Raw genomic sequence first — 18662 nt, forward strand, 5'->3', positions numbered from 1 at the left:
TGTTTTTATGTGGCTGATGCTACAAAAATTTTGGAGGCCCAACTTGAGAAGCCAGTTCCCACTCCACTGTCTGTCAATTTCAAAACATCCTCTTCCTCAACGCTTTGTAATCCACTCTGGAATGAAACAGAACTATAATAATACTGATCTTTGGGGCAGTTATTCTGTTTTTGCTTTAGTACACCTTGCCTGTTGCTAAGCACTGTGTAAACTTGCAGCACAATATAAAGGATTTGATTTGTTGGAATTTAACTGTATATTGCATTATGTAGCTGTAATGTGTGGGAGGCCTTCACAGTTGGCCCCAGCTGTGGTAGTGGTGTTGTCCAGCCTGAACCTCACAAAGGGCTAGGCTACAATGGCTTGTCCTCAGTCCACCAGAAGAGGGTGAAGCTTTCTTGACAGTTATATGGGAACACATTTTGTGACATTGCTGCTATCTCAGAGTCCAGGATCAGAGATGAAAAAACAGGAATTGCCATACTGCATCAGGTCCATGCTCCATTCAGTCCATCGGCCTCTGACACTGGCCAGTACTAGATACTTCAGGAAAATATTAACAAAATCCTCAAATGGGTAATTATAGAGTAATTTACACATGGGAAAGTCTTCTTATCCCCTTGCATAGAGTCTGGCCTGTGCCCTGAAACAGGAGAAATGTCAACTGTTTCGCACAAACAAAATAAATCCTTACAGTTGTAATTATGTTATCTCTAAAAAAGTCCAATTGTTTTATATATCTAGCTTCGCTCTTGGCATCAAAGGCTCCAGCTAGATTCTGACATTGCACATCTTGATAAAGAGGAGTAAAGTAGATGCCATCCATTGAAGGGAATAAGCACAAACACAGCTGACTTCAGTGGGGTTGCAGTAGTATAGCACACAGAATTTACATAGTACTTAAGTTACTTATTGGTCACACAGTGAACTGTAGTAAATAAATAGTATTGTTAGCACCTCAAATGTCCTACCCAGTCCTATGGCTCTTACGCTTGCCTAACTCCCATTGAAGTCATTGTGCGTAAAGGCATCAGGATCAGGACCTATGCTAATATAGATTTGTCCAATAAATATCTAGTAAGACAACTTTAATTATATGATTAAACAAAAAGGAATTCAGATTTGAGGTGATCCATCTATTGAGTCTAGGTTTTGCAGGTTTCAGAGTAACAGCCGTGTTAGTCTGTATTCGCAAAAAGAAAAGGAGGACTTGTGGTACCTTAGAGACTAACCAATTTATTTGAGCATGAGCTTTCGTGAGCTACAGCTCACTTCATCGGAACTTCATCCGATGAAGTGAGCTGTAGCTCACGAAAGCTCATGCTCAAATAAATTGGTTAGTCTCTAAGGTGCCACAAGTCCTCCTTTTCTTTTTAGGTTTTGCAGGGCTCAGATGTTTGGAATTAAAGTATTGACAGACCATATGAGAACTGACATGCCCTGATACAAAGGGGTAAATGCAATCTTCAGAACATTGCACAGACCTGAAATAGTTTTTTACTGAAATACCGATATTCCTAAAAATCAATTTTCCTCCAGACCAATGGCAATTTAAATGTGAAGTTTGAAGCATGGCATCTGGAGTTAAAACAGCCATGTTCTTGAAAACAAAGGTCCTGATAGTGCAGGGAGCTGCACGTTAGCAGACACTTATGACAGTGCAGAGCCTCACTGAATGCTTCTAAAGACTGAAAGCCTGGGGAGTACTTCTGTTTATATTAATTTGAAATAACATTAAAGCAAAAGAGGACAGAATTTTTCTTTTTAATTTTCAAATAGGAGCAAGTATTGTTGAATTGATGCTTTACAATTAATTAAAAAAATAAAAGTTTAACATTTATTAATTAACCCAGTTTGTTTTTACCCTTAGTAGCAATATAGTTGTTTGCATTTTCAAGTTGTAGAACCGGGAAGATAAACCTATTTTAAAAAAAGAAGAAAAAAATGAAGAAGCATAAAACCGCTGCCAACTGGGGAAAAAAAATTGCCAATGGGGGGAAGAACATGCCTAAGTTAAAAGCCATGAAATAGAGAGGGAGAGTCAATATACAGTTAAATTCAGTGATGAGCTGCCAAAATCTTAACAACCGGTTCCCTTCTCACCCCACGAGGGGGTTGTGGTCCAACCCCCCCCCCCGGGACTCCTGCCCCATCCGCCCCCCTCCCCTGTTCCCTGACTGCCCCCAGAACTGGGCAGGAGGGTCTCATGGGCCACCGTAGTGGGTGCCCACCATGCCCCGCCCCTGAGAGCCAGAGGGACCTGCTGGGGGGCGAGGTGGGGAATCCCAGCGGTGCTTACCTGGGGCGGCTCCCAGGAAGCATCCGGCAGGTCCCTCTGGCTCCTAGAGGTGGGGTAGCATAGCTAGGGGGAGAGCAGGGGGAGCGGCCGCTCCCCCCACCGATCACATCAAAAGTGGCGCCTTGAGCACCCAGGGAGTCGGTGCCTCAGGGCTGGAGCACCCACGAGGAGAATTTGGCGGGTGCAGAGCACCCACCGGCAGCTCCTCTCCCCATGCCCAGCCCCAGCTCACCTCCGCTCCGCCTCCTCCCTTGAATGCGCTGTCCCGCTCTGCCGCCCCTCCCCCCCCCCACCCGGTTTCCCACGAATTAGCTGTTCGCGTGGGAAGCCGGGAAGGGCTGAGAAGCAAGTGGCAGCTTCGTGCTCAGGCCCAGGGAGGCGGAGGTGAGCTGGGGTGGGGATCGGTTCCCCTATGCGCCCCCGGGTTACCAGCTGTGGCGCAGGTGGCCCTCCTCATGCCCCCTCCCCCCAGTTCACCTCCCCTCCGCCTCCCTGGGTCTGAGTGCGAAGCAGCCACCTCCTGCTTCTCCGCCCTCCCAGGCTTCCCACGCAAACAGCTGATTCACGGGAAGCCGGGGTGGGGGGGCGGAGAAGCAGAGCGGGGCGGCGCGTTCAGGGGAGGAGGCTGAGGTGAGCTGAGGCTGGGCGAGGAGCTGCCGGTGGGTGCTCTGCACCCACCAAATTTTCCCCGTGGGTGCTCCAGCCCTGGAGCACCCATGGAGGTGGCGCCTAAGGCGCCACTTTTGGCCGGCCTTTAAATTTAGAAGCTCTTTTGGAACCGGTTGTCCCTCTCGGACAACCGGTTCTAAAAGGGCTTCTAAATTTAACAACCGGTTCCAGCTCACCACTGGTTAAATTCCAACAAGTCAAATCCTTTGTTCTGTGCTGCAAGTTTACACAGTGCTTAGCAATAGGCAAGGTGTACTAAAACAAAAACAGAATAACTGTCCCAAAGATCAGTATTATTATAGTTCTGTTTCATTCCAGAGTGGATTACAAAGCGTTGAGGAAGAGGATGTTTTGAAATTGACGGATAGTGGAGTGGGAACTGGCTTCTCAAGTTGGGCCTCTAAAAGTTTTGCAGCATCAGCCACAAAAAAATAAACCGTACTTTCCCTTAAGATCACATGTATTAGAGCTGAGTACAGGAACAATATTGTTACATTATTTTCCCAAAAGGTAGATCTTACATTAATAAAATATTTATTTTTATTTTGTGACATTTAAGAAAGATCTGGAGAAATAAGATTCTTGGACTAATCATAACCCTTTTTCTCACAGCTGGGGTTACTCACTAATTATCTGAAAATGATCCCATTGTAACTCCAAAATATTCTTACATTCAACTTTCATCATCTGAAACACTGCCTTCAAAAAGTATGTTTACTCTTGTAGAAAGAGGTGGTGATATTTTAATTTGAATTTTGTAACTTTTAGCAAGATGAGATTTGTCTAATTGTAATTTTCCTGATCTTCAGATCTTTACCTGGAATTTTCTGTGGATCTGCTCGCTCAGACAGACCCACAATTTCTATACAAGCTTTGTTACTATTTTCAGTAGCCTCTGTACATTTATATTGCCTTTTTTACATTATTCATCTTCTGCTTGGTAGTGATTAATTGATTATCATTTTCTTCTAGTTTTTTCTAAAGATTCATATTTATTACCAAATGTATCTTTAATTTTTGCCACAGTCAGGTAGGTGGAAATCTATTACTTAATGTATTATTTCATTTGACTAGAGGTGGTTGAAGAATAGAAAAAAAACATTCTACACTATGAATACAAATAACTTGCCTCATCTCAGTTTCTGCTACCCATACATGTAAGTCAAGTAATGAAAATCAGTTTATTTAAATCACCTCTCTGACCCTTACTCTTTCTTTTAAGATTTCTCTTTTTTTTTTTTTTTTTAAGCAACATTATTCCTTCTGGCCTTAAATATAGCATCATAAACTGACATTTCTTTGTAAACCATAAAAGGAGGAAAAGAACAAAAAAGGATTGTTCACAACATTGAGTTTTTAAATCTTATTCTTAGCTCTCTTCCTGTCCTGTTGTTTCTTGGGTTCAAAATATTAGTAGCCTTGAATATCTTCAAATAATTTCTAACATGCCTATCATAGCAGTATCTAAGGGTATGTCTATGCTTGGAGCTAGCTAGGGTTGTGGTTCCCAGCTTGCATAGACATATGTGCACTAGGTCTCATTGAGCTAGCATGCTAAAAATAGGCTAGCTCCCTGGGTATGTGACCACAGGGTCCAGGGGGTGGTTGTACTCAGGCCGGCTACCCCGTGCCACCACTCACTGCTGCCTGCTCTACTGCAGCTATGCTACTATTTTTAGTGCGCTAGCATGTCTACACAAGCTGGGAATCATACACCTAGCTCCAAGTGTAGATGTAGCCTATGTGGTAAAACAAAGATAGCACTGAGCATGCCTTAAAGGGCAATATTTTGAACATCTTCCTTGTTCCTGGTGTGTGTGTGTGTGTGTGTGTGTGTGTGTGTGTTTTGTTTGTTCTTTTCACTGTGTCTCTCTTTCTCTCGCCCCTCCCCCCACCCCCTTCTTTCATCCCTAGCTACTGGTTCATCCTGGGAAAAGGTGTTTTCAGATAGGTGAGTCTTGCAATAAGTTGTAGGTTCAGGGCCTATACCCACATTGACTTCAATGGATCTGTTCACAGGGATCAGGGCCTTACATTTGAATACATTCAGGATTGGGCTCCATCTGATCTCTGACAAGATATTCTGCTGCTAAAGTCTTGCCTCTGGAAAAGATAAATTATGCCCCTAAACATGTCTTATCCTGGGCCATTCTAATTGTAGCATCCCTACAGCGTGTAGCTGTCTTGCAAGGTAAAGGATGGGTATGTGGTATTTGAAGTATCTTAGATGTAGCCTATAAACTGCCTTTAAAATTAATCTGGAAAGAGACAACCAGCCAGTGGAGATTGTGAATTAGTGGCTCCTTGCCACTGATCCAGTATGTGTCCAGGAGCAGTAAGGAATTCAAAAAGACCCCATGGCTTTGTGCTTCCTTGACGGATGATCTTTGGATGCTCTCAGTCAAGGGTGAGATCACTGTTCCAGTAAGTTCATCACATTTTTCCCTTCTTTTTAGTAGCATCACTTCCATCTTGTCAAGATTCAGTTTGAGCCAGCTGCTCTTCAACCAATGTTTTATTTCTTCCAGGCTCTGAAACATCTTGGTAATGGAAAATGTCACATCAGTGGAGAAGCAAATGAAGAGCTGTGTGTTGTCAGCTTATTGTTGATATTGGAGTCATGGCATTTCACTATTTCCTCAAGTGTTCTCATGTTGTATGTTGAAGAAGCAAGATCATATTGAAAAGGGAACCCCAAAATGAGTGTTCTAGGAAAGAAGGAGCCCCTCATTCTCTGTGATACGTTTAATAGGAAGGAATGAATGAAGCCACCTGAGTACTATTCTGTCTGCTCCTGCCATGTCGTTTATATAAGCTAGCAGCACTTCATGATCAAAGGCTGCCTAGAAATCAAGAAGTATTGGAATAGAGGTTTGGCCCCTCTCTAAGGACATCAGTAGGCCATTAATTATGGCTTTTTCCTCATACTTCTCTCTCCCCCAACTCTCAACCAGTGGTTATAGGCCCTATGTAAAGAAACTTCAATCTTGTAATTAGGAGCCATCCACAGAGACATGTGAGTGTGATCAGTGGGATTCACAAACACTCCAAACAAGCGGGAGGAAAGACTAAACTATATACCAAACAATTCTGCTCACACGGAACATACCTAGAGGGATAATTTATAGAAATTACATTACAAATAGAAATTAGCTCAATGGACCTGATCAAATATGTACAGTAAATTGCTGTTCTATGCTTCTAATTGAAACTAACTTATACTTGGGTCCCCAACCTCAATCTTATCTGTTGTGTAGAAGGCCCACAAGTAACTTGTCCAAGGCCACATGGTGAGTCAAGGACAGACCCAAGATTAGAACGTAGGAATTCCCAGACCTAAGATCCGTCCACAAGAACATGCTGGCTCTGGTATTATACCTTGTAGTTGGGTTCCAGATAGGAGTGTTTATGTGAGAATCTAAAATATATAAAATCATCTTTTTGTATGTGTTTCTATTAAAATAAAATGCTGGTGTCTTCACTTAAGAACTGAGTCTTTAGAATAAAGTTTGCTGTTTCCTGCTCCCTGCCCCTGTGTTCTATATAATTTATTGGAAAAACTGAAAGGTAAATTGTGACTAGATCTTAAACCATAGATCATTTTTTCCTTGCATCTTTAGGCATTCTCTTGTGTTGGTTATTTTTAATGTAACAAAAACTAGTATGCAAACAAATGTCTTTTGGATACTTGTTTCAAAGTAAGGCATTTCAATTATTTAATGCATATTTTAAGATTTCGTAGATGAGGATCTCTGATAACATCTCAGCAACAGCTAAAATTGTATTTTCCTGCTGTAACTGTGGTTCTTGAATATTCATTATTTATATATATATATATATATATATATTTTGTGATTAAAGTATTTTTTCTTCTGTCTTATTTTGAGTATTTAGTATTTATTTTTCAGCAACAGTATTCTTGCTCTGGTAATCTGACTTCCTAAGAATACACAAGACGTGATTACAGATGGATCATCGGTAGTACTTTAAAAATATACAGGTAAAATAATTTTTGACCAAATTGGTGGCTCCATGCTACACTACTTTTTTTTTTTTTTTAAAGGACTCAAGTGAAACAGTTAAACTGAAATCTAACATTTTAGAAAGAACACCTTTCATGCAAATATCTAGAGACCAGGGTGTATTTTCTCACTAAACTTTTCTAAAGGGATTCTGATAAAGGAACAACCCCCTGGTAGTTGAGGGAATCCAAGGCACTCCGGGGGGGGCTCTGTGCAAGGGCAGGGGTCTGTCCATTCAGAACAGCTTGCAGAATTTGTCCCCAGAGTTAGTTACTCCTTTTTCCTGGAAATGAGTTGAAAGGTGTTCTCCCTCCCTGATCTTCTCTTAAAGGTGAAGAAGAGGGGGAGTGGAGAATCTCTTTCCTCCACTGAATTAGAATAATGGTAGTTGAAATGGACCGTCCTAAAGTATGTGGACCTTTACTAATGAATAGAAATGAATTTGAAGACAAAAGTGCCATGCTTTGTTCTAAACATAAATTACAATATTCCAATCCAGTGATAAATAGCATTGATTTATAGGTTTCAGATCAATGAGAACAAAGGCTGAGGGGATATTATTGCTCTGTATAAATACACCAGGATGGCAAACACCAGGGAGGGAGAAGAACTGTATAAGGGCAATGTTGGCACAGGAACAAATGGGTATAAGATGTCCATGAATAAATTTAGCGTGTAAATTAGAAGACGGTTTCTAACCATTAAAGAAGTACGGTTCTGAAACAGCCTTTCTATAGGAATAATGAGGATAAAAAACCTAACTCATTTTAGTATTGAGTTTGGTAAGATTATATGACAGGATTGCCTGTGATAGCAGAGGTCTGGACTTGATGACCCAGGAGGTCTCTTCAAGTCCTATGTTCTTAACCTTTCCAAAATGTAGAATTCCATATTCACATTTAAATTGGAAAATCTAATCCATAATTCATGACTATACTCTTAGGAAACCTGTCAGTAGTATAAATTTACTGTATTCTAGGAAAGCCCTAAATGTCTCCTGTGGGACATATGCCAGGGTTGCTAAGGAGAGCTGGAAGACCGGAAGGCTAAATACTACATAAGGTCCAGAATTAGCAAGTTACTATAAGCATCTGAGTGTTCCAATTAGATTCAATGTGACTACTTGCATGCTTAAAGTTAGGCACATTCTTAAGTTAAATGTTCACATACGTGGCACCCTTCACAAACATAATGTACTATTATTTGTTGTGCATTGGCAGCACACACAGTTTCTTATCGAGATAGATGCCCTGTTGTGTTAGGTGATATACAAACACAGTGGGAAACCCAACAGACAAGCATGAAGTTAACTGCTTCTGTTTTACCCTATTATGAGTGGAAAAAGTAGAGGGGGGAGATGAGACGAGGATAAAGGGGAAATAATAGGGTATCCTATGGAACATGGGATGAAAGTCAATTTGGGCAAATGAAGAGTCCGCCCTTAACATATGTGTAATCTCATTATGTTTGAGATGTTAAATGCATAAAATCAAGAAATTCAAAATGGTTGTTTCCAAAGTAGGTGTAATTAATTCATTTTACATATACAGCATTTTGTATTGCGGTTAAATGTATGCCTTAAGGTATGTACATGTAATATGGCTAAGCAATAGTTACTGTGCCATTTTAATTTTATTTGGGATTTGTTTTGGTAAGAGAATAGAAGGAAGCATTTTTTAAACTCTATATAATTAGATTCCATACACACTTCAAATGTATATCTTTGGCTTGTGTATTAGGGTACAGAATTTGAAATTAGAAGTATGTATGTCGAGCAGAAAGGTAGCTAGATCTCTAGAGCTTCTTTCGATGCCTTCTTTAAGGTGTATTACTCACCTAAAAAGTGATTATATATAAGTGGCACCTTATTGCTCAGCAGATCTACTCCCTGTCTTTATTCAGAATTCTGTTTGACTTTCTGTAGTGGAAAAAGTAAGATTGTTATTACTGTCTGCCCTGCAGAATCAACACACTTTTGAGAAAATTTAAATTATTTTTTGGCTTATTCAATAAATAATTTTTAACACAGTTTCAATAACATGGCCATCTGTACAATCTCACTAAGGGCAACAGGGTTGCATATATGTAGTTAAGGGAAGAATTTGAGGATAGTGGGGTTGCACTAGTTTATCTGAAGGCAGCATTTGATCTGTACAATCTGTTCCTGTTGTTGATGCAAGAATTGGAAAGCACATAACTTGACATTCGGATACCAGGTTGAGTTTGCAGAGCTGTCAGTGTTCCTTGTAAACAGAAAATTTTAAGGGAATCATTAAACAATAAAATTGGAAACCCAAAAACCCAATTTATATCTGTAAAGTCACTTTCCAGAGTAGAACTGTAAGGAACAGTATCTGAGGGGGTTATTGCTAAGCAGGGCATATGTGCAATATACTATCTTTTTTACATCATCATATCTTTGTTTCCTGGTCAGCTTTGTTCAGCTTTAGAAAAGCACATAATTATCACTTTAAGCATTTGTATTAGTCAAGTTTTAAATTCATTCTTTCTATTAGAGTGCATAAAGGATGTAGAAAATTACTGTAAGCATTAAACACACTTTTTCCTTCCCATTCTGAGTCAGATACCTGAAAAACAGATGAAAAATTCCCCCCCCCCCCCCCAATCACCATTAGGCTAAAAACTAGCCTGAGAATATTCAATTCAACTTATTGGAAGGTTATCTTAATTTCAGTCAGTTTTGAAAACCTGCCTTTTCGGTGGGAGAGCAGCAGGCCAGAGTCCCTCTTTGTAATTTTACAGACCAAATGCCAAGAAGTTTGTCCTGTCCTTGATCTCCTTCTCAACACACACATTTTAGTTGAATTAAAACACTTTAAAATGGAGAAAATTCCACAAGATACAGTCACGAGGAATATGGCATCTTGATTTTAACCAAAATTATTTCTGTGCAGGCCTGTGGTACAGGATCGAGTCCATATGGAGCCTGAATCTCCTGTTTCCCATGGAGTCACTGGCAAGGTCAGAGTTGAGCATCACAACAGAATATGAGTTTGTATTGTGCACGTCATGGTACATTACTTGAAACTAAAGAAGTTTAGTTGGCTGCATTATAGTTGTGCTTTAATAAAGGTTATGAGAGTATCACAAGATCAAGAATTTAGATAAGCAGCATTTCTCTCACAAGTGTTAATGTTCTCATCTGATTCAAGAGAACGTTAAACAGAGGAGCAGTATATTTTTATTAAGTAGTTTGACTTGTTCCCCTTGTCTACAGAATCACTTTAATTTAATTTATCATGCAGCTCCACACTAATTCATTCTGGCCTAGTGTTTTGGCAACACGCATCTGTAGGAATTAATTATTCTACAGTGATGTGATAACTTTCCTCCAGCCATTTTTTCATCCTGGGAGTGTAGAACTGAATAAAACACTTAATTCAAGTTTGGGAGCATAAGAGTGAATTTTTAAAATTAACTATCCTAGAAAAAAGACTGGGCTAGCCAGTTTCTGTACAGGTTGTTAAGATCAGATGGTTTGAAGAAGTGTTGAATGATCCAAGCCTGCACTGGTCGTGGAGCAGTGAATATGAAAGATACATTCACAAAGATAAAATCTCCCTTAGTGTTTGGACTTGCTTGCAATTTTGGTCTTTAGACTCCTCAACAGCACAGTAGGTGGGCAGTCAGAGGCAGTTCTTCCATTAATATCATCATCTTCAAGTAGTGTACCGATGGGTGCTCAATGTCAGGGGTGCATGTGACCCATGCGTCTTTGATTGGAGATTTTGGTAGCAGTGCTCATACAGCCTGCGCATGCGCTCTACACAACCACATGCTCTGTACCCAAGATATATAGAGCTGCTTGGGCAACCTCCCCATCCCCCAGTTCCTTCTCACCACTTTGGCCTGGGATGGAACATTTAGCATGCCTGTTTCTATCCTTCAGAATTTAGCTTCTGCCTTTAAGTTTAGTTTAGTGCAGTTATTTACTTTTATACTTTTTATATGTTTCATTTTGTGTGAGGGGCTTGTTTTATACTTCTGATCATTTAACCTTACCCAATCATCACCATAACATTGGATGTATCTCTTTTGGACTGGAGAGGGGGTTGCACTTAGGGGGACACACCATTCAGGGCAAATGGTCCAAGAAGCGTTTTTACACATCAATTTTTTGGAGCTGCGGGCAGTCAGGAATGCTTGTGTTCACTTCCTCCTATTAATCGGGGGCAAATCTGTGAAGGTCATGACAGACAACATAGCCTGCATGTTCTCCATCACCTGTCAAGGGAGCGGGGGAAGATCCTTTTTTCTTTTGTGCCAAAGCAATAAAGCTATGGAACTGGTGTATAGCCAATCATACCCTCATTTCAGCCACTTACTTTCCAGGTGTATGAAACACCATGGATGATAATCTCAGCAAGCACTTCTCCCAAGATTACAAATGGGGGTTGGACTCTCAGATTCTTAGTCACATATTACTGACCTCGGGGCTTTTGTAGGTTTCGTTGTCACCATCAACAACAGGAAGTGCAAACAATTCCACTTGAGCAGAGGTTGAGCCTCCATTCACTTGAGATGCCTTCTTTGTTCCATGAATTAAGGGTCTTTTGTATGTGTTTCCTCCAACATATTTCATCCTCAAATTGATAAACAAGATCAAGCAAGATAAAGCCAAGACCACATTAGTGGTTCCATCATGGCCCAGAGGGTCTGGTACCCTTACCTGATTCGCTTTGCTGTCTCTCCACTGTTGACTCTTCTGTCTATTCCCCACCTGCTCTCTCAGATCTCCGGTCAGACTCTCCATTCCAATCTGGGAGTTCTTCATCTCAAGGCTTGGCTGCTCAATGATTCTCAGGAATAGACTCTTCCTATTCAGCAGAGGTACCACAGGTGTTATTAAACCACAGAAAAACGTCTACACAAAGTACTTACCTTCAGAATGGAAGAGATTTCAACACTGGTGTGTCCGACAACAATTTTCACCCATTAATTCTTCCCTCTCTGCCAACCTTGACTATTGGAATGATAAAAGTCAGGATTATCTATGAGTTCCATTAGGGTTCACTGGTGGCTGTAAAGGCATTCCATTCCTCTGTTGAGGGATTTTCAGTGTACGCTCATCCAAGGGACTGAGAAACCTTTTTTCTTAGATTAGGTAGCCCACTCCTGTAAAGGATCTAAACTTGATACTTAATTGTCTTATGAAACCTCCTCTGAGCCAATGGCCACTTGTTCCCTTCTTCACCTGTCCATGAAAATGACCATTTTGGTGGCCATCTCTTCCCCCTAGAAGAGTCGGGGGCTTTAACGGCAGATACAGGCAGTCTTCGACTTTATGACGTTTGAGTTATGACGAACGGCACTTATGATGTTTATAAATTCTCATTGTGTTTTGATTTTACGATGTCTGTTTTGACTTTACGATGCTTGATGTGACATTGTTCCCATGGGAAATTTGAGTTACGACGTTTTTGACTTTAGACGCGATATTCAGGAACCAGTTGTGTCATAAGTCCGAGGATTGCCTGTACTCCTTTTACACTATTCTTCAGGGACAAAGTTTGACTATGACTACATCCTAAGTTCCTTTCTAAAGTGACTTCTGAATTTCACATCCACCAAGTCATCCATCTCCCAGGTTATTTTCCCAAACCCACACCAGTTTAAGGAAGGTGCTGCCTTCAACACTTTGGACATTAGTTTGATTCTGTCCAGATAAAACTCTCCTATGTGGAAAGTCTCCCAGACTATTTGTTTTGATTGGGAACAGATCCAAGGCATCCATAGTTTCCACCCAGAGTATCTGGAGGTGGATCTCGGGATGTATCCTCATATTTAACCTCATCCTAGGGTGATAGCTCATTCTATGAGATATCTGTCTACATCAGTGGTGTTATTTAAACATGTTCCTGTTCTTGAGATTTGCAAGGCTACGACCTGGACTTCAATACATACCTTTTCCAAACATTATGTGATGGTTCATTTTTCTAGATCAGATGCTGCTCTGAGCAATGCAGTTTTGTCTTCAGTATTAGACTCAGCTCTGAAGCTCCCCCATCCTGATGAAAGTACTGCTCTGAAATAACTTGAAGTGGAGCACCCATAGGAACAATAATTGAAGGAGGAGAGCATACTCATCTTGTGCAGGAATTGGAGTTCTTTGAGTTGTGTGTTCCTATGGATGCTCTACTACCTGCCCTCCTTCTCCTCTGCTTTGGAGTTTTCTTTGCGGGACTTTGCGGTAGAGAAGAAACTAAGGCCGGTTCATCTGTGCAGCCCTGTATATCCCCACTATGGGACACACGGATGTGTAGGATGCATACATGGGCCAAATGGGCACTGCTACCAAAAATCTCCCATCAAAGGTGGATGGGGCACACGTGCACCTGAAGTGGAGCACCCATAAGGACACGCATCTCAAAGAACTCCAGTTTACTGTACAAGGTAACTAACCTCTTCTCCCTGAATACTTGAGAAGGACCATTACACACTATCATAAAAACACAAAATGCTAAAAGAGTGGATTGTCTTATATGGAGTTATTAGATTGTCAGGCCAGGGGTTCATAAAACCTTTCAGACATTTTGGAGAAAATTGGACGTGGAGTATGGAAGTTAAGGAGATCAATTTTGAAAATAAGGGAGCCACAAATATCATCTCAGTCCCTTACTGGGTCAAACACATCTGTTAATTCCTAAGACGGATTTCTAATTAATTCATGGGTGTTAGTAAATTGTATTAAAGCGTCTCTATTTTTATATTTTACAAGGATCTTAATATAACAATATTTGTATTAGGCAGTTTTGGTGGTAATTTTTTTTCATTGTTTCCTACAATGTATGATTTTAGTTTGTAAGTAATGTTAAAGAAATGCTGTAATTTTCATTACATTTTATATAAGGGTATCTCTGAGTGCCTCTAGACTAGGGATGTTACTGAAGAGAAAACCACACCGTTATTTGTTCTGGCCCATCAGCTAGGCAGATAGGAGAGAACTGAAACACAGACTCTAAATCTTTAAGAAACCAGTGTCTGTTTTCGTGAAAGCCAGGAAATTTGTGCAGATGGAGATAAACCGTGGCTGTCCTTTAGAACTTCAGGCTACATCACATCAGCAAATGCAGCTTGGAGTACAGTCTGTGACATTGTGAAAAGCAGTCACTTTAAGAGTCTGTGATATTTTTAAAAAGAAAGAAAACTCAAAAACTGCACATCAATCAAATATCGACATTGAAGTATTACTTTCTGACCTAATTAGACAAACATTTCATTGGTTTTGTGTTCATAATCAAATGTTAAACAGTACCAAACAAGGAATGCAGAGCACTGAAGAAGGCATTTAGCCACTGTGTTTATTTACAGATGCATTCAATATTATTTTGACTTACTGTTCAGTGAATGTCTTTAGGTAAGGTGCATTGAAAAATAAATAAGGCTTTTAATCAGTTCTTCTTTGAGTAGATGCAGACATGTATTCCAAGTAGGTGTGTGCGCATGCCAGAGGTGGAGACTTTTGCCTAGCAGTACCCATAGAGGGCAGTGCTTGTGCCTCATGCCTGTTGCCCCTCCCTGGGCTATATGAGGCGGTGCTGCCCCGAGTCCCCTCAGTTCCTTCTCACTGCCTGTTGGCTGTAGTTGGAGCTCTCTGTGGTTGTTGCGTCACAATCTTGCAATTTATCTTTTGTTTGCTGCTGTTCGATCTTTAGGTCGTTCAGAAAGAGGACTCAGGTGACATAGGACCTTTGCCCGAAGCAGCACCTGCTTGAACAGGCCATGAGGCCTGACCCAGTACTGAGAACCTCCTTAGGCTGCAGATTCTCCTCAGGCTTGGAAAGTGCTGCTGCTTCCCGTTCTGGGGCACGGGCCTTTCCAAAGAAGTGCAGGAGTTGTTCTCCGCCATCAGTACCAAAGAAGAGGCCACATATGATTGATTGTGAGTGCTCCAACTCCTGGGGTGACTCTTCTGGTGCCATCTCTGGTGCACAAGATGGCATGGGTGTCTTCGACCCTCCCTAGGTAGAGGGTAGTGAGGGCAGACACCCTGTACCGTGGACTCTGGTTCCAGCCTCTGAGTGTCTGTTGAGTCTGGTGCCAATGGGAATAATGCCAGTAGCAACAGTGTCAGTAATGTTGTAGTAACAGGCTGCGGTGACCTTGCTCTGCTTTTCGGTTCTGTCCTCACTGCTGGTCCAAAATTTGTGAGGTTGGTGCCCGCAATGGTCCCCCAGTTAGAGCATGCAGCTGAACTCTTGAGCCCTTTTCCACAGCACCAGGAAGCACCCCTTGCAGGGGTTGGTATGGACATGGTATCGGAGACAGTACAAGGTTCTTTAGTACTGGGCCGTTCCTTGGCACCGATGCTGGGGATGGTTCCATGGAGGTTGTCACCGCCCTCAACGTCAAGGCTTGTGGGTGCTCTGGTACTGTTTGCATTGGGACTGATCTTGCCTTCGGCACCATTGGTGCCAACTACCATGGGAGAGCCAATTCCAACCTCATTCTGGGCCACGGACGAGTCGGACTGCCTGTTGGCTCCCTCTAGAGTTGCTCCTCCTATGTCTACGAGATCCCGGCACATCTCTGCTTCAGAGTCAGGATCCTCATCCTCCCATTCCACTTCACTGGAGGAAATGTGAAGGCCATCAGTAGACCAATACAGCTACCAGGGATGGCATGCACCCCCAAGGTCAGGATGGAGGCCCCTGGTGTGGCGCCTACTGGCTGCCAATGCCTTATCCATACCAGTGGCCCCCTTGGGCTTAGTGGGAAGCTCCTTGCTCCCACAGGACTTGCTTGTCATCCAAATCAAAAACAAGATCACCAGCTTCTGTGGCATTGGTGGTTACAGATCAGCTGCAAGTCCAGATGCCCACAGTTCCCCTTCCTGCAGAGCTGTTGGAGGTTTCCCATCAAGAGACTCTGCCTCGTCCCCAGACAATGCAGTGTTGCCTGGTTCATCCTTTCCTTCCATCCTGGAGGAGTTCAAGGCCTAACAGGACCTTTTATGTCATGTGACCTTGTCCCTTGGAATTCAGGCGGAGTTTCTGCAGAAGAATACCCATAAACTTGTGGACATTCTCCAGCCCTTTGCCCCGGGGAGAGTGGCTTTCCAGTTAATGAGGCGCTCCTTGAGCCTGTGAGGGCACTTTGAGGTTTGCTGGTCTCAGGACCACTGGTGGCCAAGCACTTGAAGTGTTGTTTTGTGCCTCTACAAAGATTCGAGGGGTTCTATTCCCATCCAGCCCTGAATTCCTTGGTGGTCACGGCATTGAATGACAGAGTCCATCAGGATAGGTTCAAGTTCTCCCCAAAGGACTTGAAGTGCTTTGAACTTTTGGGTAGAAAGATACACACCTCCTCTACAGATGAAGATCACGATCAGGAGCAGTTCCCCGAGGCTTTCCGGGATGAATTTTGGGTAGTTTTGTAGAGCACTGCTTGGTGGCTAAAATGTCTCTGCAATCTGCCCTTGATGGGGCAGATACATTGACCAGACTGTGACCAGGCTGATGGGCCCAGCCTGGGCTGCCTCTCCAAGGCTTTTCACTGAAGCTGGCAGTTAAGAGCAAATGAGTACAACAGAGTTATCTTGATCGTTACGCAGGTCATCAGGACCCATAATTGCAAAGTTTATTGTCTTTGTTTTAGGATCAGTGTAACTTTGGAGAAACAAGCTGTACTCTATTTGATGCAAAATTTTATTAAGACTTTGAATTCTACAATCTTTGGTGATAAATAGTCACTGATAACATACAAATCGAAGGAATTTTGATTGAGGCTCAGACACTATTTCAGTAGAGAAGTCTTGGTGGAGAGTTGTTCGTTTAGGTTGTTTAAACTTGCAAACTTGTTATGAGGTAATTGGCTTGTGCTAAATGGGAGGATTTTATACTTATTCAGAAGACATTTTTATACTTACATATGGAAGTCTAAATGATAGATAAATTCACAAAGATTATATATTTGGTGATCTGAAGCAGTATTGAAACAGATACATCTAAAACCACAAAGGAGGAAGATAATGAAGACTTTGTTTATTTCAGATGCCTGAAAATAAATGTGGATATTTTTCAAGTGCAGGGGTGTTCTTGGGTAGACTTTTAAAGGAGGTTTTCTTTTTCATCAAAAGATTTGGTAATATAATGGAGATTATGAATTTTTTAAAAGTTTTTAATATCTTCAAGTAAATGATGGGGGAGTTATATGATGAATAGTTTTGAAATGCTTGTTTAAAAATGAATATTTAGTAGTAATTGTGTTTTTTTTAAATACCTATTATTAAATCCTTTCCCATCCCTACCTCCCCTTAATAAAGGACTGACTGCTATTTTAATCTCTCTGATGGACTAATTTGTATGAAGTACATATTACTTTAAAACAGTTTGTTTGACTATTTTAGAATTGTTGGCTTAAAATCAAATCTATTTAAATTCTGTCCTTTAAAAACGAATACATAAAAATAAGAAACCAGGGGTGAAATCCTCACTTTTTTTTTTTTTTTTTTTTGCTATTTATTTAATTGGGCTAGGCTATCACTTAAGGTTTTATTGTTTGCCACAAATTGTAACTAACATCCAGATTAGACTAAACTGAAAAACTAGGTCTTTACAAATATTGCAGTGATATCAATAGCTAAGAATTTGAAATAAATAAATAGTTTGCTTTCATCAGGGTGGATTTAAATCATGATTTAAATCACCAGTCAGAAAGACTCGATTTAATCATAAATTTCTACATAAAAGTGCATTCTTCTTGGTTGTTATAACCTTAATACATATTCTTCACAACTCAGAGATAGATGTAGGTTTCATTTTTAGAAGGTACACACTATATATTTTTAAGTGATTTATTTTGAAAACTTTTCAGATTAGTTTTACAGCTGTATCAGAAAATGAATGATTGTTTGGTTATTTCATTTACCAAAGTTAATTGAAGCAGATATTTATGAAGTCATTGGGAGGTGAACTATCTCCAGCTCAATAGGTTAATCATTAATATTTGGAGGATTTTCTTACCATGCTGTATTAGGAGGAGAATATCACCAGACAGACCTGTAAATTGTTTTATTGAACTAAACCAACAACGTTGTGTATTCTGGATTTTTTTCTTCAACATCAAACATATAATATTTTAACAAAACAACCATATGAATTTTTGAATTTAGTTAAACATTCAAGTTTTTTAAAATCAGGTTTGTTTCTGTTAAAATTGTTTTTAAAATAGTTGAATGAAATATATTTTTTTAAAAACCAAAAATTAAATCGACTGTGTCAGAGAGGTTAACATGAGAAACTTAAAATATTGGCTTCTGCAGCTAATTTAGTCATCTTCACCTTCATTTTCCTGTTTCTTCATAATCTGGAAAAGAAAAAGAAGCTTTCTTGCTTTTTCAGGTCCCAAATGATTTCTCAGTTTGGAATGAATTAGTTCAAAGGAAGAAAATATTCTTTCTACCCTGGCAGAAGAAGCTACTGCTGTTAAAAGTGAGATTATCACTTCAACAGTCTCTGAATCCAAGTGCTTAAGTGACTTCCACCAGTTCACTGGTGTGACTTTCTTTAAAACATCATCAGCAAACATATATTTCTTGAATGGTTCTTATTCCCAAACTGGATCTCTTTTATGGCCTGCTGCCATTGTAGGTTTTCCCTTCTAGTGAGAGAATGGTATGGTAGATCTCAAATTAATGAAGGTTACACTCA

The 18662-nt window shown here is 40.7% G+C and overlaps 1 protein-coding gene across 3 annotated transcripts in view; it reads left to right on the forward strand.

Moving 5' to 3' along the window:
• Positions 1–18662, forward strand: part of RCBTB2 (RCC1 and BTB domain containing protein 2) — an 88946-nt gene that overhangs the window by 1229 nt on the left and 69055 nt on the right. For all 3 annotated transcript variants that reach the window (XM_074960786.1, XM_074960775.1, XM_074960794.1), the window contains exons 2-3: positions 6877–6968; positions 9906–9972. In XM_074960786.1, coding sequence (XP_074816887.1) covers positions 9931–9972 — 42 coding nt within the window. In that variant the 5' untranslated portion in view covers positions 6877–6968; positions 9906–9930. The remainder of the gene's footprint in view (positions 1–6876; positions 6969–9905; positions 9973–18662) is intronic.

This window comes from Natator depressus, chromosome 1 (assembly GCF_965152275.1).
Source record: "Natator depressus isolate rNatDep1 chromosome 1, rNatDep2.hap1, whole genome shotgun sequence".
Lineage (NCBI taxonomy): Eukaryota > Metazoa > Chordata > Testudines > Cheloniidae > Natator > Natator depressus.